The 20,213-nt window shown below is 41.8% G+C and overlaps 1 protein-coding gene across 1 annotated transcript; it reads left to right on the top strand.

The window, feature by feature from the left end:
- Positions 1–4,572: 4,572 nt before the first annotated feature.
- Ms4a12 (membrane spanning 4-domains A12) lies at positions 4,573–18,444 on the top strand. The gene is made up of 7 exons (XM_060392640.1): positions 4,573–4,637; positions 8,907–9,186; positions 13,753–13,890; positions 14,419–14,475; positions 16,456–16,572; positions 17,195–17,305; positions 17,500–18,444. The coding sequence occupies exons 2-7, from the start codon at positions 8,920–8,922 to the stop codon at positions 17,605–17,607; spliced, it is 798 nt and encodes a 265-aa protein (XP_060248623.1). The 5' UTR covers positions 4,573–4,637; positions 8,907–8,919; the 3' UTR covers positions 17,608–18,444.
- Positions 18,445–20,213: the final 1,769 nt, after the last annotated feature.

The following is a 20,213-nucleotide window of genomic DNA, read 5'->3' as shown; positions in this document are numbered from 1 at the left end:
CATTTGTACACATTTTTAGGAGTGCCAACCATTTAGAATAACCTGTCAGGAAGCTCGTCCTGGGAGAAAACTGCTTCTCCCCTCTCAACACCCCTTCATTGAGGTGGGGGTCCATGTGATACGTCCCCCATGCACGCTGGTATGTCAGCTGGTGCTGTCATCACGTAGGTCCTGTTTAGGCAACCATGCATTTTGAAAAGAAATTGTGATCGTTTTATTCCAAACTACCTTAGCCGCCTGAAAATACATTATCCTCCATAAACGGCTTAGCCATCAGACCAACTTGGAGTAAACAAATTACTGAGTGCATAGTGAGCACATTCATATAACTGAACTCTAAACAGTGACATGCACAAGAATGCGTGTAGACACATTCCAAGAATGAGTGTAGACTTTCCTTCCGTGTGGGGAAGCATTTTTCCCTTGTAGCCTTTTGTTCAGTTACCAATGGAGAAAGGCAAAAGGCTTCCTGTGGTGGTGACTGTATTGTCTGCCAAGTTTTTCATCTTTGTGATTCTTTCCTACTTTTCTAATTATGTTTGTCTGCGTTATATGTATTGTGATTCTAAACCTCCCAGCGAACAAAAATGCGGGGCTCTTTTGTTTTCCAGTAAGTTACTTTTTTTAAATCATAGTTCACAAAAGTAGTGTTTCAAAAACTAGCTGAGCCCTTTCCATGAACAATCAACCACTTTTCTCCACAGACAGTTGATGGAACTTGGACTGGGTTTGCCCTGGGCCTCGTGCCCTTATTTGACCTGGCCGATATACATGGGCATGACTCATGCATGGGGAAAGTAGGCCCTGAACCTGAACCCTTTGGAACCTGTCCAAAATTTGGGCTGCTAACTCATTTCTTAGGATCCTAACCTCTGCAGTTGAGCAATTTCTCCTGAATTAAAACTTTCTAAAATAGTACCTTCCAAAACATATATCAGGAGTGCTAGCTAGAGAACTATTTTTATTTCAAGTTCTAAGAGCATGTATGATGGTTGTAATACAAGAATGAGCACCAGAAAGGTATTAATGTTTCACTGCCTTGAAGGATAAATCATCAGGAACCACAGGTTTCCTGCACAGGCTCACTCGCTACATGCAAAACCTAAAATAGGTTGTAGTGAATTTAATAAGGGTCGACAATGTTATTGCTACTACATGACGAGGTCTGCAGTATTATGACCTCGTCTGCTTATGTCTGTATTCATAAGCAAGTGGCAGGAGATAACCAATGTGCAACACAGGGTAAACACCAACAGTTAGACTGCCTGGGTCAGAGGCAACACCAGAAAGACAGCCCTCGTGCAAACTATTGCAGCTGCTCGCAAAAGACAAGATCATTCTGTCAGCTTCTTAGCTTGTCACTGAGAAATCAGTAAGAGGCCTGATCACTGTGGTTCTAAAAGGACAATTCAGTAACCATGAACAAGGGACATTGACTATTGACTTTTCTTTTAAAACTTTGCTTGTTTGTTTGTTTGTTTGTTTGTTTGTGGAAAGATGCTTCTATCAAAGCACAGATGTAGAGTAGGACAGTTTTCAGGAATCGATTGTCTCCTTCCACCTCACGGAATGTGGGAGTTGACCGCAGGGTGTCAGGATTAACGGCAAGTGCCTTTATCCACTGAGCAATCCTGCCACCCCTGAAATTTTTACTTTCAATTGTAATTCAGCTCACAAAATCAGATGTGATACTATCCATGGTTTTAGAAAAATGGGGGAACCACTTGGAGTTGTACAATAAATTAACACAGTTCTTCATAATTATATTAAAATACTTGGAATCTCCTTGAAAATTCATAGGAAAACAAGGGTATTTTCTTGTTAGTAGAAAAAAAAAAAAAAAGATGCTCTTAGCAATCCACACATCAGCATCCTACTTTTTCTTAAACAGAACATGGGGTATATTTTTTAAAAGAACCAGAAAATTGGATTATAGTCTTATTACCTCACTCAGTAAGTTATAGACCTTATGAAGAGATGACCATCTGTCCATTTGCTCTTTGTTGCTGTGATAAAAACACTAACCAAAACAAACTTGAAGAGGAAAGTGCTTATTTGGTTGACAGATTTACAGTCCATCACTGAAGAAAGTCAGGGCAGGAACTCAAAGCTGAAACCTGTAGGCAAGAACTAAAACAGAGGCCACAGAAAAATACTGCTTTCTGGCTTGCTCCCCGGCTCGTGTTCAGCTGTCTTTCTCATACAGCACATGCCCACTTGCCTACAAATGGTGCTGTCCATAGTGGATTGAGACCTCCTATATCAATTAGCAATCAGCAAAGTGCCCCACAGGGCTGGAGAGGTGGCTCAGCAGTTAAGAGCACTGGCTGTTCTTCCAGAGGACCCGGGTTCAATTTCCAGCACCCACAATGCAACTCAAACCCATCTGTAACTCTAGCCCTGGAGTATCTGATGCTTTCTTCTGACCCCTGCAAGTACTCATGCATGTAATGTGCAAACATACATCCAGGGAAAATACTCATACACCTAAAATTTAAAAAAAAATTTTTTAAGAGGGGGGAGGTGTTCACAGACATGGCTACAGGCCAAACTGATCAAAGCACTTCTCCAGCTAAGGTGCCCTCTTCGCAGGCGACTGTAGATTTGTGTCAAAATACCATGAGAGAAATATTTACAGGCTTACAGGCTAGGTTCTTGCTTTCCCACAGAAATTACTCTGGTCAGAAAGCAGCACAAGAAAGGAATGAAAGAAGTATTCATCACTTATGTGGAGGAAGCACTCACGAGGCCTTATTCTTCGGTGCTTCCTAACTGTAGTCCTCTAAGAAAGCTAACTTCCGATGACCCACTTCTACAAAGTATACCTGAAATAGTCTCCAAACCAGTCCTGTCTGCTCGTAGGAATATTCCCACAGGATGCTGCCACAGGCGTAACTTTTCCAAGCTAGTTAGTGTTACTACTTTAATATAGATAAAAACATTTCCTAGAACGCTGATTGACCCAAAGGCTGTTCCAGAATTCTGGACAATGAGTTATGTAGCAGTTTACCAGAAAAGTTCTCTATGTTTTGTTTTGTTTTTTGTTTTGTTTTTTTTATGTGCATTCGTGTGAAGATGTCAGGTCCCTTGGAGTTGGCATTACAGACAGTTGTGAGCTGCCATGTGGCTGCTGGGAATTGAACCCGGGCTCTTAACCACTGAGCCATCTCTCCAGCCCCTCCGTGTGTTTTTACAAAAAGAAAGTACAGGCCTCACATCAGAAGTCGACGTTTATTGGCGCCAGCCACCTTAACGCTTAGCTCTGTCTCACAGGCATGTTCCTACGCTTGTGATAGGAGATGTTAACAAGAGATGCTATGCATCCTGCCTCTCAGGGATGAGGAAGATAACTAAAGAAGTAAGAATTGTGGTAGTACACGATGGGGCTGTGCCACAGTCCTGCACGGTTACAGTACTGGGGAGGAGTGGCCACTACACTGCCGCCTCATGAAGAGTCTGTGCCTGGAAGTGAGTCTACGAGGCCAGCAGAGGGGGATCGGATATGTATATTGAGAGAGAGAGAGAGAGAGAGAGAGAGAGAGAGGAATTGGCACTGACCCACTCGCTCATTCAACAAGCACTTAATAGCTCTCACCGCGTAGGAAACTTGCCAGCCATGGGTATTTTGGAGACAAGAATATGCATTGTCTCTCAAGTCTTACAATGCTCGTTTGTACCTGCGAGACGCAATTGAAAATTAATAGTTAGATTGCCTCCAAAGCTATAACATGCCAGTACTGAGAAGGACAATAAGGGCAGATTGACATGTAAAGGTATTTATAAAAGATTAAGTTAAAAAGGGTGAATTACAGAAAACTACACAATCTGATCTTCATTTGGTGAGTCTTTTAAAATTCTGTACATATGTATGTAAAATAAACGCTGGCCTAGGAAAATCTACAGAACCTGGTGAATTATCCTCAGCAACAGTGTCTAGGTGTCCGGAGCACAGGTGCTTTTGTTTCTCCTCCTCTTTGTGTTCTTCATTGTCTGTGTTTTACAATTGCACTTATCTGATTTTTTCAATTAATTATTCTTTTTATTAATTAGTTTATTCACTTTGTATCCCAACTGTAGCACCCTCACTCTTCCCCTCCCTCATCTCCTCCCATTCCCCCCCCCATCCACTGATAGGGGAGAGCCTCCTCCCCTTCTATCTGACCCTAGCCTATCAGGGCTCATCAGGAATGGCTGCACTGTCCTCCTCTGTGGCCTGGCAAGGATGTTCCTCCCTCAGGGGGAGGTGATCAAAGAGCCAGCCACAAAGTTCATGTCAGAGACAACCCCCGTTCCCCTTACTAGGACTCCTCTGATTTAAAAGGGATTAGAATGTGATGTCACTGCCTTGGCGAGGGTCAGCAAGCAAAAGATCAGGAGAAAGGAGCAGGAAATGTGTCTGGAGGTGTCAGAACACACTTCCCAGCATAAATAAGAGGAAAACACAAACTCTAGCACATTCTCAAGTTTACAAATGGAGTGAAGGTGAGCAATTAAAGGACTTTGGAATTACATAAAGATGGGATAGGCTGGTTTGAAACAAGGAAATAAAGGCACTTATAAACTCCACATAAACATCCAAGACCAGAACAGAACTTGGAGGTGAAAAAGAAAAGGCCCAGAGGTGCTGGGGAAGCTGCGTAAGTCCACTAAAACCACTCTGCCTGTCTCAGTGGGCATGAAATGGTGGGGGGTCTGTTTGGGTGGATTTGAATTCTACTCTCTGGGTTGGAGAGGTGAAGCCAATTCTTGAATCTATATTGAGACTGTTGATAAATGAAAGAGAAACCCAGAGAGAAACAAGATAATTACTACAATTACTACTAAAGGTACTTCAAGTATCTCTCTCTCTCTCTCTCTGTCTGTGTGTGTTATGAACATATATATATACACACACACCACACACGTACATAAATCTAGTGCTAAGAACATTATCATTTCTATGAAGACTCTACAGTATCGATGCTGTGTAAACAGTGCTCCCCAGTTATCTCTGACTGGTTAATAAAAAAGCTTGTGGGCCAATGACTGGGTAAAGGAGAGAGCAGGCGGGACTCCCCATTCCCAGTCTGGTGATCTCAGGTAGAGAGAGAGGAGTGAGAAGGAAGGAAGACGGGAAGGGAGAAGTTGCCATGAGAAGTGGCTATGAGGAGGACAAACGGGAGTTTGCCGTGAAGACAAAGCATTACAGCAGAAGGCCAAGGCAAGACTAAGATGGCAAGTAAAAGTGCATGTGGCTGGGAGGCAGCCAGGCTAGAAAACTTAGTTAGAACAGATGAATATCTGCCCAGTTACAGACCTTAAGGCTTGTTCAATAAATCTAATAGGTCTCTGTGTCATTACCTGGGGAACACAGCAGGTATAGAAAATGCCCCTGCTATTAATTCCATATTTCTACAATTATATGCTATAATACATTCTAAATTATATCATCATCCTCGTTCTTTTAAAGATAGAAAAGACCTAGAAAAAATTACAATCATAGTTACCCTCCCCTCTTCTTTATTTGAAATTACCTATCAGCTAGTTTTTTTCCTATTGCTGTGATCCTTATGTTTTAGATTTCATCACAACTTTGGTGCTTTTTTAATTTTTTTATTCTTTATTAATTACACGTTATTCACTTTGTATCCTCCCTGTGGTTCCCTCCCTCCTCCCATCCCGATCCCTCCCTTCCTCCACCCTCTGCATGCATGCCCCTCCCCAAGTCCACTGATAGGGGAGGCCTTCTTCCTTCCTTCTGATACTAGTCAATTAGGTCTCATCATGGTGGCTGCATTGTCTTCTGTGGCCTGGTAATGCTGCTTCCCCCTCAGGGGGAGGTAATTAAAGAGCAGGCCAATCAGTTCATGTCAGAGACAGTTCCTGTTCCTATTACAATGGAACCCACTTGGATACTGAACTGCCATGGGCTACATCTGTGCAGGGGTCTTAGGTTATCTCCATGCATAGTCCTTGGTTGGAGTATCAGTCTCAGGAAAGACTCCTGTGCTCAGATTTTTTGGTTCTGTTGCTCTCCTTGTGGAGTTCCTGTTCTCTCCAGATCTTACTGTTTCCCACTTCTTTCATAAGATTCCCTACACTCTGCCCAAAGGTTGCCCATAAGTCTCAGCATCTGCATTGATAGTCTGCAGGGCAGAGCCTTTCAGAGGTCCTCTGTGGCAGGCTCCTGATTTGTCCCCTCTTTTCTCCTTCTTCTGATGTCCATCCTCTTTGCCTTTCTGGATAGGAATTGAGCATTTTAGCAAGAGTCCTCCCTCTTGATTAGTTTCTTCAGGTGTACAGATTTTAGTAAGTTTATCCTATATTATATGTCTATACGAGTGAGTATATACTGTGTGTGTCTTTCTGCTTCTGGGATAGCTCACTCAGGGTGATCTTTTCCAGATCCCACCATTTACGGGCAAATTTCATGATTTCCTTGTTTTTTATTGCTGAGTAATATTCCATTGTGTAGATATACCACAATTTGTGCATCCACTCCTCCACTGAGGGGCATCTGGGCTGTTTCCAGCTTCTGGCTATTATAAATAAAACTGCTACAAACATGGTTGAGCAAATGTCCTTATTGTGTACTTGAGCCTCTTTTGGATATATGCCTAGGAGTAGTATAGCTGGATCTTGAGGAAGCGCTATTCCTAGTTGTCTGAGAAAGCGCCAGATTGATTTCCAGAGTGGTTGTACAAGTTTACATTCCCACCAGCAGTGGAGGAGGGTTCCCCTTTCTCCACAACCTCTCCAGCATGTGTTTTCACTTGAGTTTTTGATCTTGGCCATTCTGATGGGTGTAAGGTGAAATCTTAGGGTTGTTTTGATTTGCATTTCCCTGATGGCTAATGAGGTTGAGCATTTCTGTGGAAAACCACATGAACTCTGGTGTTTTTATGTGTTCACATATTTAAAAATAGTTGTGGTAGTTCTCTCTTTTTATTAAAAAAAACTGATGATAAATATCAATTGCTAAGAGCAAAAATATACTAACTCAAAAAAAAATCTATGAAACTGAGCTCACTGCTTCCCGCTCACGTAGATCTTCCTTTTGGTTGGAGAATCAGTTAACCCTGGCATCACTTTCACATCTGCACACTATGTCATTTGGATATGAATCAAAAAGTATAGAACTGGGTCATTTCCTATTCATTTTCTAAAACTACAGCCTGATTTCACACAAATACACCCTGAGACTAGCAGGAGTGTTATAGAGTCAGATATTAGTGGCTTGTGCTCTTTGTGAAACCTCCATGGCCAGAAACTAGATAGCAGATAGGAAATCAGAAGCTGAAGATAAATAAAAAGTCTTAAAATTTCTCCAGCAAATTTCAGAGTCAAAAATAGGCAATGATCTCTCTGTGTGTCTCCCTCTCTCCCCCTTCCTCCCTCCCTCTCATAGGACAATCATTGCATTGTATACTTTTTTTTTTTAAAGCCCAGAAAAATATCTTGTTCTGACTTATCACGATATCCCGATCTTGTGTCTCCTTGCTCTTGGCATTGACCTTCTGAAGTTTTTACCAAATGGATGCACATCGTCTACTGAAAATGACACAAAAGACTCTGAGTTCTGATAACACAACAGCCTCTGCTGTTCGCCACACTCTTGTTCTGTGCTGGGAACTCCTACAACAGCTTATGAAAACTGCCATCATTCAACCTTTGTACCAACCATCCAAACGGCAACAGCTGTTGTTTTACAGCTTAGATACAGGAACCGACAGGTATTTAATCAAGAAAGCTTCTCCAGACACCACAGTTAATGAAGTATCAGGTTGGAGACGAAAGAGAACTGGAGTAATATTTAGTCTCAGAAATTGGATCTACAGAATGCATGGCTCCCGCTTCAATAATTATTTGCATGTCAAGAGGAATCATTTCACATAGCCCTAGAAGGAAGGTATTCTTTTATGGTTTTTAACACTGTATTGCAGACAAATAAGAGCAAAGAAAGTTCAACAAACTTACTAAACACACAGCTGGTGGCAAAGCCAGATTTCTAACCCCAAACTGATGCTTATAATTAAACACAGTGTACATCGCCTGTAGTATTTAATGAATGCTATCCTAAAGAGCTCATTTGAAGCCTGCTGAGGAGAAGCCCCAGTAACTACCTTATTTGCTAATCTGTTATAGCAACATATAACTGGAGTCAATGATGCAAATTGATGGCAAGGAAGGTACTCCATGATTAAAATTATTTGTTACAGAAAGCTGTTAGTTCACATATGACCATTCCTGTTAGGTCTTCCTACTTCTATTTAAATAACTTACTCTTGAGGGTTCTTATTTACTTACATTATTCAGGTGGCTAAGAGGATTTTGTTGAAACTAAATCTCCATGAATAAATTTGGAAAAAAAATCAATAGCAATCCTTAAAGAAGAAAGAAAAAACTGCATACCAAAAATATTTTGTTTATATCCTTAGATTCACTTTTGAGATCTTCTCTGCAAGTCATCTTCTTGTACTTCACAGATGTCAAAAGACATCTTCTCCCTTTATCTGAAGCATGAATTATATAAACAGCTTACTGGTGCATCAAACCATTGGCATTTTAATAGGGACACTTACTCAAAATATGCAATCACAAAATCCTGCCATTTGAGTCCCCTTCTGCCTTCTGCTGCCATTCAGAAGCAATGAACTCAGGAAAACACACGCATGCACACATGCACACTGCAAAACTAAATATGAAGAACTGAAAACTAAATGTATTCCCATCATCCCCTCCTTTACTTCTTTTGAACGATAGGGTATATGAGATTCCAAGGTCAAATGAGAATCATATTTCAATTGCTTATCACTAGCCAATATCTGTTCACTTGATCTCTCCAATTTGCATAGAAAACTGACACTTGACAACATAACCTTTAATCTCTTTTCTTAGTAAATGTGTTACTTTTGTATATTTTATAGGGCTTAGGACACAATGACGTCTTCCCAGACAACTACCTACCCTGGAATGCATGGCACCATTCCCAATCCTTACCCACCAACAAGTTCCATGGCTCTTCATCCTCAACAACCTGTTGGGTTTTTAAACATAGGAAACCAAGTACAGACTGGGCAACTTTCCTTCATTGAATCTCCAGGAATCTTCCCTACTAATCAGCTGGGTCAAGAAAACGTGGCAACAGCAAATCCAGTTCCAGGAACAACAACAACCAACTTGAAAGATGCAGCAATAGCACTTGGGGTGAGTGTATTTGACACTAGAATTTCAATGTTGCATTACCGTGCATCTGTTGGTTATAAATAGCATATCATCCAACGAGCAAAAACATTTGAGGACTATTCTGATTACTGTGTCTCTCTCAGGGTGAAATGATCAATCTGTGTATGAGTTAGCCTGTGTTAATTTATTTTAGATTCAGTCATGAGTCTAACAATTCACAGAAGGCTCTCCCTAGCAGGAAGATCCAGTAAGGGTGAAATGGAAGGAGCCCAACTACTTCTTGCTTGCTCTTGCAGCTATGAATGTCTTTTTAGACAGCCTCGCTTCTGTCTTTGGATTGTTTATAAAGCTATATTCCTATAAAAATGAATTAACTTTGTTCTAAAGGAAATGGAGCTACTAGCAAACATTCTGGGGAAAGCAGAATGTGAAAAACCCTTGGAAACATTATGTCTTTGTTGCTTTGCTTAAAAAAAAAAAGTTGACTTGAACAATCTTGTTTCTCTAAGCCTTGCAAAGCATGCCAGGCTTGCAGTAAAGACTCAGCATGCTTAGATAGAACTGACCATCATTTGTGAAGCTTTCCCCATGCCTCTTCACACACTCCCACCAAAATGTTTCATGTATCTCCCTGTGTGCAGTTCCAAAATCTTGGCTACAGGAGTCAGTAAACAATACATTCTTACTATCTATCAGAATTCTTCTAGCCATCTTACCCACTGGTGGTCACAGTGTTTCAGGCAAGTAAAAGTGAACAGTAACCCACCCTCCACTCCAGCAGCCAATCTACACTGGGAAGGTAGCTCCTTGGATCTTCCTCTGCTAAGTGGAGTACTGTTTAAGATAGTTTTATAAAATTGTGCTTGTTTCTCAGTTTCTCTCTTAGCCTGGCTATTACCCAAATGATTGTGACTCTATTATATTATTTTAATAAGCTTCAGAGTTTATTACTCTGTTCTTAACCATCTAAGCTAATCTGGTTCCCTCCCAGCAAAACATGCCAGAGATACTTGCACTTCGAAGCTTTGCTGCTCCAGCTCCCCTCTCCTGATGTCTCCTGGACCTCTTCCCTGGCTGAATCCCTTACTTCTCTCCTCTTCTTTTCCTCCACTGGCTGGCAGAAAGTCCAGTCCTATTCTCTCCCCCTGGCTGTAAGCTTCTTTAATGGAATATCAAGGGACAATTGGGGAGCAGTGTTTGGGGAGCAGTGTTTCCTGGTAGCATTAAGACAGGAGATTCTCAGAATAAGAATTATAACCAAATATGGGGGGGTGTAAGAAATCAGAATTTGAATTACACAACAACCTTATGCCTACAGGGTAATTTTCTGCAAACTTATGGCCCACAAAGCCAACGTCACACAGTTGCTGAAGATATCTAGGAGCACAAGGCAGGCGCGGTTTCTGCCTTCAGGGGGCCTATGACCTAACTGAGAAAATAAGGCTGTATACATAATAAGGGTGCAAACCATAGCGTGCGTTGGAAGGTGAAAAATAATAGATACCAAGTGAGGTGACCCAGACTGAGAAAGGCAAAAATCTTGTGTTCTCTCTCATATGCACATCCTGTCTTTTACTGTATGTATGTGGGTAGGTGTGAATGCATGTGAATACAAGGTATGAAACTAGAAATGAGGTCACAAGAAGAGAAAAAAAAGATATTGAGGGAAGGGGTTGGATGATAGGATACGTGTAACATGTAAACAGGAGGAAAGCTCTGACAGTGGGAAGGTTTGAGGAGGGTTCCCGGAAATAAATGAGAAGAGAGGAGAAATAATATAACAACAGTTCCATTTGAAAATGTTATAACGAATCCTAGTACTTTATATGCAAAGTATAAATAAGTATATACTTATTTAAAAAAATAAGTAAGTAAGTAATATTCAGAGTACAAAAGGGAGAAGAAGAAGCAGGCAGTGAGTGGGTAGCAACCTGAAGTTGATCAAGATGGGCATTCCAAACTCAGAGTGAAGTTCAGAGTGAGCCAGACATACCAGAGCAAGAGAAAAATGACCAATGTAAGATCTTCAGATGAAAATGTGCGCAATGTATTTGGTGAACGGAGGAGGTCAACAAAGGCAAGCAGAATGTTCAGAGGAAGGAACAGTCGGAAGGAGGCCAGAAGGGAGGTTAGGGAGCACACCCGTGACACCTCTGAAGCAGACAGCTTTGGTTTTTACTGTGTGGAACCAGAATCCATTTGGAGCATTCTTCCTGGTAGAAAAGACATAGGCAATCAAAACATACTTTAAAAAAAAAAAAAGGTAAAGTTTCGCTTTGAAAAACAACAAACAAACCCCACAGTTGGCAGAAGCGAGGCCCTCTCTATGAAGACCGTGAAGCTGCATCTCAGGTTATCACAACACTCCAGGGACCACAGACAGTGGGAGTAGAAGATCTATGCCCTCCACTCAAAACCACTGTGACAGTTAGCTTTGGTTGCCAACTTGGCACAACCTAGCATCGCCTGAGAAGGGAGACTCAATGAAGGCCTGTCTGCATTCTGCTGCTCTGTGGGTATGTCTTCGGGGGATTGTCTTAATTAGGTTGATAGGGGGGAACCAAGCCTACCATGGGTGACACCATTCCCTAGGCAAGGAGTTCTGGGCAGTATAAGAGTGGAGAAACCAAGCTGAGCATGAATAAATAACAGGTGTGTGTACATTTCTATCTCATGCGATATTATTAGCTCTTTGAATATCTGCCTTGACTTCTCTACAGCGATGGACTGTAAATAGGGATTGTGAGCTGAAAATAAATTCATCACCCCTAGGTTACTTTTTGTCTGTGATATTTTATCACAGCAACACAAAGGAAACCTGGGAAAAAAATAAACAGGAATGAAACTGAGACAATCACCAAAAGCATGAAACAAGTAGATTATCCATCCAAGTGGCTACGGTTATGGGCAATTTTAATCAATGAGGTATAGAGTCAGGGCTATATAGGTTTAAAAAAAGGGTGGGGAAGATAGGGGTTGAAGCTGTGGCTTCTCTTCATCGAGATGACAGTAAGGAAGGGAATTTTGTACCCAGATTGTGCTCTTGGAGAACACAATCTTGTGTGAACAAACTTGTGTGAACAAACCTGAAGTCAAATGCAAGAGTTTTGAGTCCGAAATGTCGCATTGACTAAAACGGGTCCATCAGCCCTTGGAACCTGTGAGTAAAGGTTGATGTCCATATGTGGATGTGCAAGAATAATTGCTCAGAGAGAAGGTTCAATACTTTCACAGGTCTCAGTGCATATCAACAATATATTATTGTTTTAGCATATTAATGAAATTGTTATTTTTCTTTTAATTCAGTTTAATTTTATTTGGTACCTATTCGTTGAGGAAATAAACACAGAAGTTTTTGTGGCTGTATTCTTCCTGGAGAGACAAGATATAATCATAAACTTGAAAACAAATAACTGCAGATATTTTGCTAAGCTTTGGACCAACATAGCTGCTGTTGTTTCTCCGAAGTCCATGTTTACTCAACAAAGAACGTTGTGATAAGAGTTACAAAGAAGTAAATATTTATCCCTTATCATTGGTAAAATAGCTCTTACTTGGTATGGTAACAGTTACATACCAGCATTTTAAAAACAAATAATACAAGGACCAAAAATATGGTGCCATGGTTAAGTGCACTGCCTGTTCTTGCAGAGGACCTTGGTTCCATTCCCAGCACCCACACCGAGGCTCATACCTGTTTGTAACTCCAGTTTCAGAGGGTCTGATCTACCACCCCCTTTGGACATCCTTGAGCACCACCTCTAGGCACACATGTGATGCACAGGCAAAACATCCAGGGGCAGAAAGTAAATTAATGTTTAAAATTTAAAAAGTGAAATAATATAAAAGCAATACCATGTGTTTTACATATTAAAATTCAAGAGGAATTTACAAAGAAACAGTAAATCCATTTGACTGCTATAATAACCAAGACAACTCAGAATGGGTGGAACCAAGTTGAGCATGAAAGGGCAGATTGCAAATGAGTTTTGGAGTCAGTCCATTACCGTGTATTCTGGGCATCTGCCCCTTCACAACTGTGTACGCTTGGGCACTCGGTTTCTTCTGGTTTTGTGTTACCACCTAGTTGTTGGCACAGTGACATGAAATAATTCATACAAGATGTTTAGAGCATTGTCAGGCATCTGATTAATACTCTTAAGAGTGGCTTTGTCTCCATTGTTTCCATCCTTCATGACTAGCATTGCCTGCACAAGAAACTACTCTACTTGTGCAAGACAGTATTCTTTACAAACTAAGAAACTCACACAAGATACTAAGAGATGCTTAAGTAGTCATACTTTTTAAAGACCTCTTTGTCAGTCATTCAGAAGTCAAACAAGATTTCTTTAAAATGTTTATTACGTGTGTGTGTGTGTTTGTGTGTGAATGCATGCACACTCCCCAAAAAAGGTTTACCTGAGGCCCCTCCTCCCCAGTTGTTTCAGTATACATCAACATATTCACTGTTTGGTTGAATGGAACCTGGCAAAATAAATAACAGTAAATAAATAGGAGTGACTGTGGCCGTGAAGTTTCACAGGCTAGAAATGAAGAATGAAGATGCCTCTTTGTTTTCTTTTTCAGGGAGTCCAGATCATAACTGGATTGATGCACATTGGCTTTGGAGTTGTTCTCGGGTTGCTGAGCACCTCTTACTATGTGTCTCGAGCATTTTCCTCTACTGCCTTTACTGGTGGATATCCATTCTGGGGTGGCATATGTGTGAGTAGATTGCTAGGATGCCTCTGCCTGTGCAGTACGGCTGTCCCCCGCCTGTTAGCAGCTCAGTTCTTGAAAAGCACTGTGTCTAAGAGTTAGCGTGTTTAGAGAAACAATGGCTCTGACTTTGAAAAATAATAGTGGAGGTGTGTCACACACCACTTCAGATTCAACTCCACCACAGCTTCAACTCACTCCTAACGCATGCGCAGATCAAGAAGCAAAGTGTTGGGTCTTGAAAGGGGACGATCTGAAACACGACATAAATAGACAAGATGAGGTTGAGGACAAGATGAGGTTGACTCAGAGGCTCAGTCATCCAAACGAACTCAAGAGTCATCTGTACCGAGAGGTATTTTTTACACGAAAAGTAATGACGGTGGAAAATCAAAGATGTATCCAAGAGTAAGTCTTAAAAAACTAAGCTGAATGTAAGGAAAACCAAACATAACTAGACCAACCTCTTGTATAAAGAGACATTCCCGACACACACAGAGAACCTACCATTCACAGATCTGTCTCCTTCTACAGTTCATGGCTTCTGGCTCACTCTCCATCTCAGCATTCAAGGAATTCTCTCACTGTCTGGTAAGTTAGAAAACTTACTTCTAGTTTTTAAATTCCTTTAAAGATTGGTTTGAATTACTAGCAAGGAAAAACTGAGACTGTAGAATCTCACAGTGTGCATGGAACTTCTTTCTCAAAAGAGCTTTCTGACCCCTGCTGGTTGGTGCCTTTGCTGACATAAGGGGAGTGGAGCACTCAGTTTGCTACTGGGGAAGGCAGAGTGCCACATTCAGGCTCTTGAAAGCACAAGAGTGGGAATTAGTAAAGCTAATCATTTAAGCTTTAACCCGATGGCTCCCTGGTTCTGTTAGGTCACATGGCACTCAGGTAAAACCAAGGAAGAATCTAGGATCCAAAACCCACATGCTCACCACTACAATAACTAAGTCCTGGGTGTTCACTGCCATTTCTCAGCTCTGTCTTGTATTTTCACTCTTCACTGGTGTGTAACTCCTATTCTTATGCAGATTGCCTGTGCTGTGAGTTCTTTAAATCCCCATTGACAGCATCTAGTTCAAAGCATAAGAGCACACAGAAATGACCACGGAGACTGGGGTTCAGTCCTCCTAGCCACAGCACGCCCCTTGTTGCAGTTTCCTGGTTTAATGGCAAATCAAGAGACAAGTGTTTTGTCCCTACACCTAGATCAGAAATGGCTTCAAGATTATATAAGGTTATGCACAAGAACGGGCTCGGGGGGAGCATGTAATCAAGTTTTCCACCCTCTCCAGATGAAACAGTGGATCATGCTAGAGTTAAAATCTCTCTGATTAGTCGCATCTACTGTAATCCAAAAACAAAGCAGAGCATCCTTTTCTGTAGAGGTGCCTCCCCTCTGTAGAGGTTATGTAGAAAGACGCTCTGGTTTTGGAGGGTGGCGCAACTAGATAGGAATGTATAGGGTCAGATACCAGGACCATCTCATGTGCGGTGGCTTGAAGATTCAAAAGGGACATCATTTTAAATACAAAACAAGGTGCCTATCACAGACTATGGCCAATTAATTTTGTTCTTGCAGCTGGAGGGATGGCTCAGCAGTTAATAGCACTGACTTGAGTACTCTTCTAGGGGACTGGGTTTCATTCCCAGAACTCAACCGTAACTCAATATCTCTATAGCGCCAGTTCCAGGGGATCCCATGCTCTCTTCTGGCTTCCCCAGGCACTGCATGCTCATGATACACAGATATGCATGCAGGCAAAACACCCAGATAAAAATAAAATTAAATAATTCTTTAAAAAAACCTTAAGTTCGTTCTTTTTATTTTTTTTTACAAAGTAGAGTTTTTTTCTTTTAATTTTTACTTTAAATGTTTTTCATACAATGTTTTTTGAGTATATTCTCTCTCCCCCTCAACTCTCAGATCTTCCCAACCTCCCTACCCAACCAACTCTGTGTTCTTTCTCTGTCAGAGAGAGACAGAGAGGAAGGAAGGGAGGGAGGGAGGAAGGGAGGGAGGGAGGAAGGAAGGAAGGAAGGAAGGAAGGAAGGAAGGAAGGAAGGAAGGAAGGAAGGAAGGAGAAATAACAAAATCTTCCCCATAGATCCCGAGCCTTGAGAAGAGGTTGATGAAGACATCCCATGTAGGACTGGGTCTCCAAAGTCCCTCACTCTCTGCACACTGTCCATGTGTATACTAAAGCTGTTACTGTAAACAAAACTGTTACGTAAGCATGGTAGGGGAACTTTTGCTTCAGATTATATTTGCATGTTTATTATATTCCTACCAGTTACAATATTTACAGCTTCTTCATCTAGGAAACGAACTCCTCAGAAGGACAGGAGAAAGGCATTCTATCAACTTCAAATATTTCATGCTGGGAATGTGGGTCGGTGGGAGTGCACTTGCCTGCAGTGCAACAGTCCCTGACTTCAGTCCTCAGTACAATAAAAACTAAAACAAGATAACAAAGATTAAGAACCATTAACTTGGGTAGAGCTCCACTCCCTTTAAATTCATTTGTCTTCTACAAGATTTACTGTTCTTACTGCCTCCATTAGGTGAAAAGCACCCGGGTAATAAACATTATTAGCGCTATGTTTGCCTTTGTGGGAGTGGTTCTGTTTCTGTGTGACCTGAACATCAATGGCTACTATTATCAAAACTACTGGATGGTGGTAAGTACCCTGCCATCGACCACCCGACTGTTCTCGCCTCACTGCCAGAGTAGAGCCATTGCTGTCTCCTATTTACAATATAGCAGCTCTGCTGAGAAAATCCTCTGTTTAGGACTGTGATTGCTAAGATGAAAAGTGAGAAAATACATTTGCAGATAGGCGAAGTTGGAAAGACCGCCCGAGACCAACGGATACAGCTTGGCAGCTCCAAAATATACTCGGAATTTCTTTTTCAGCACTTTGAAATTCTGCATAATTAAGCCTGTCACGTTTCAAGTGGCTTTTTAAGAATGAAAACAGAGAGAAAGATTGTCTGCTTGTGTGCAATCAACTCCTGATTATTCCTCTATTGCCATCAATGCTTATTTTGGAGAAATACAAATTTCTTTTGATTTTTCTTTTAAAAAGCAGAAGACTTTCTTTCGAGTAATAGTCTATTTAGAAATATTAGAAAATAAGTGGGGTTTTTGGCAACATTTCTCCTTGCTGTTATAAAAAATAAAATGTTACTCAGAGTGAGATGAACACGAACGAGGTGGCACATTTGATGCATCAGGACATTTCTGAAGTCCACATGAGACCGGCCTGTTCAGCCTAATGTTCTGCGTATTCCTGATTTCAGCTTTCTGGGAGAGGAATTGCAGGTGTGCTAGCAATATTTTCCTTGTTGGAATTCAGCATAGCGTTGGTCACAGCTTACTTTGCCCACCAAACCATCCTCCATGGCCACAGGGTAAGATGAGTCTCTTCCTTGTAAAAAAATAATCTGAATACATGCTGGAGGAGTGCAGGCTCCAGTGTCTGCCAAAGCCTTCGAGGGGCTAACTACTGAGCTCTCTGTCCTCCGCTCTGCTGGAACAGAGGGGAAGGAACAGATGGTGCTAACAGCTCTGCTTGTGTTTTGTTTTGTTTTCTTATCCCTCCTAGTCTGTCCTGGTTGCTCCAACTGTGTGTCCAGCCAACCCCTTGATGCAAGAGTCTCCCTCAGCTCCTCCCATATACGACAGCATTCCAGACTGTGCTCCTAGACAATAACAGGAATGAAGAATCACTGGTATAATTCATGTAGCAAACCTTCCCTGAAAAAAACATTCTCATGAAGCTGCTCTTCCGCTGCCCACAGAGCCTGCAAACCTCTTTAGTGCCTGTATTTGGAATTTGTCCCACGGCTCATGCTAACAGTCACTGGGTCTTCAATCAGTGCCTCTTTCTGTTTCCGACTACTGCCCCTGTCAGAGGGGAAGGACAAGAGGACTGAAAACTGACTCTGTAATGCTCTTAGCATTAGAAACCTTCTATTCACATTATCTTTTCCACAATAAAATGTCATGGGGAACATAAGCCTCCTTTGCTATCTTTTTGCATTGTTCTGGTCTGATACTGGTTGAATGAAGTAGACCTGACAGACACGGATAAGGCGGTTATTTATTGAGTGGAAGTTTTCAGTGTCCAATGACTAGAGTTCCAGATTCATCTTCCCCATGTTCTGTTCAGGAAGCACAGGTCCAATGGCGCTTGTTGGGGCCACAATATCTTACACATCAATACTGTCACCAACCACCTGACTGATACTTATATATTTTTTTGTCATTGTGAATTTATATTTATATTTTTATTAATGGTTTTTATTTTACAAATTACCATACACGGTATTAGCTATCACTATGGAATTGGGGAAGTTGTTTTTAATATACTTTTAAAATATAATTACATCACTTACCCTTTCCCCCTTACAGCCTCTCTCAAGTCCCCTCCCTCCAACTTTTCCCATGCCGCTCTACTCTCAAATTGATAGCCTCTTTTGTATTATTGTTGTTACATGTATGGTGTGTATGTATGTACAAATATATAAATACAACCTACTCAGTCTGATTTGGATGTTCGTGTGTATATGGTCTCAGGGCTGACCACTTTGTATGGCCAACCATTACAGAGTCATCCATGGGAAAACCTAATGCTCCCTCTCTGCGCAGTTATTAGTCCCCGGCGTTCTTTGTCTAGGAGAATGACCACATGAGATTTCCCCCTTCCATATTAGCATGTCAGTTGATACTGCTACTGATCTAGTCTTGTTCATGAAGCCATGGTACCAGAAAACACTGCACAAGCCGCTAAGAGAGAGAGAGGCATTTAAAAGTCCTACCCGACTGGAACGATTATGAACCACAACAATGACCAGTATGGCAAGATATCCATAAAGGTGAAGTCAGTGCCACTGACTGTTGGTGGTAACCAACAGCTGTCCAGCTGCACTTAGACCCACTAACAGGAGGAAACTCATGCCTCGTGCTAGAAACCCAGCTAACTTCTCAGGACTGGCGAGGTCATGGCTCCTGGAAGAGATCTAACCACTATCCCTTTACCAGGCCAGCATAATTCCTAACTACATTCTAAATCCTCTACCAATCACCTGCCATCCAAGGAGCTTCTCTTTACCACAAGTCGAGAGCATCACAGAACACGGCACCTGGGCACAGGGCAGAAACCAGTGGTTCCTGGGTGTTCCCAACCCCTGTGGATACACCTTTATCACAGCCTTTATCACATATATGGCTAACGAAATGCGGTGTGAGAGGGGTGGTAAGATAGTAAGAGCCACAATAGCATGAGTCTGAAGTGAAACAATCTCTCACTGTGACATTTTTGGACAAAGTGTGTGTTAAGAGTTGCTTTCTCCTTACCTTCCCCTCTCACTCCCCTTGACTCCTCCTTGCAAGCCCTTCGGTATTCTTCCTTGCCTCTTTCATGTTCCATGTATCCCTTTGCCTACATCCATTTTTCCTGTTCACTTATTTCCCTCTTTTCAAGTTTTTAAAGCGTTCCCCACATTTACCTCTATGTTGTAGGTTGTGGATTTGCGTATCACACACTAGGATCTGCACGAGGGTGAGAACGTGTGACTTCTGTCTTTTTGAGTTTGATTACCTCATTTAATATTGATCTACCGAGATCCTGAGCTTCCTTTACTCTATGCAGACAGAAGCCATGGGAAAGCAAAGTGTGGCTTCTTCAGCACAGGAAATTCTGGGTCTTTGAGTGCTCAGGGGCCATAGATTGAACTAACTGATGCAGAGACTTATCGCTCTTAGTCCTGAAAACTAGAGGATTATGGATCCAAGGGAATGGATTTACATTTCTAGGTCCTAAAGTCTGGGGCTTACTGCTTGGACCTCCACTGGCAGCAGCCCCACACCCAGTGACCAGCCATCAGTAGCTCTCAGCAGCCACCAGTGTTGGCACTAATGGACAAAGACCAGTGCTCTGGGTTTCAGATCCTGAAGCTCCTAATGGCAGCTATCACAACTCTTGTGCCTTAGAGATCAGAACCTTACCCCCTATGGCTTGCTGCTTCACTAGACCTCTTTCAGCAACGAAAGCTCAGCCTCTCAAAACCCTTAATTTTTCACAGCCTTCTGTTTTCCATAGTCTTGGCTTCCTAGTTCTTTTGGCTTTCCTCCACCGTCCTGGGTCGTCTCGGCTGCCTCACTTCCCTCCTGTGTCTGCCTCTGATCACTCTCTAGAACTCCGTTCTCTACTAAGTCCCTCCTCTCTGTGTTAGCAACTCAGTATGCTGTACTCAAAATAAAGATAACGAAAAGATCGTGCCAAGAGAAAGTGTTTGATGGGGTCTACTGATACCA

This window comes from Meriones unguiculatus, chromosome 1 (genome assembly GCF_030254825.1).
Source record: "Meriones unguiculatus strain TT.TT164.6M chromosome 1, Bangor_MerUng_6.1, whole genome shotgun sequence".
Classification (NCBI taxonomy): domain Eukaryota; kingdom Metazoa; phylum Chordata; class Mammalia; order Rodentia; family Muridae; genus Meriones; species Meriones unguiculatus.
Note: the sequence above shows the minus strand (reverse complement) of the source record. Positions and strands in the feature narration are given on the sequence as shown.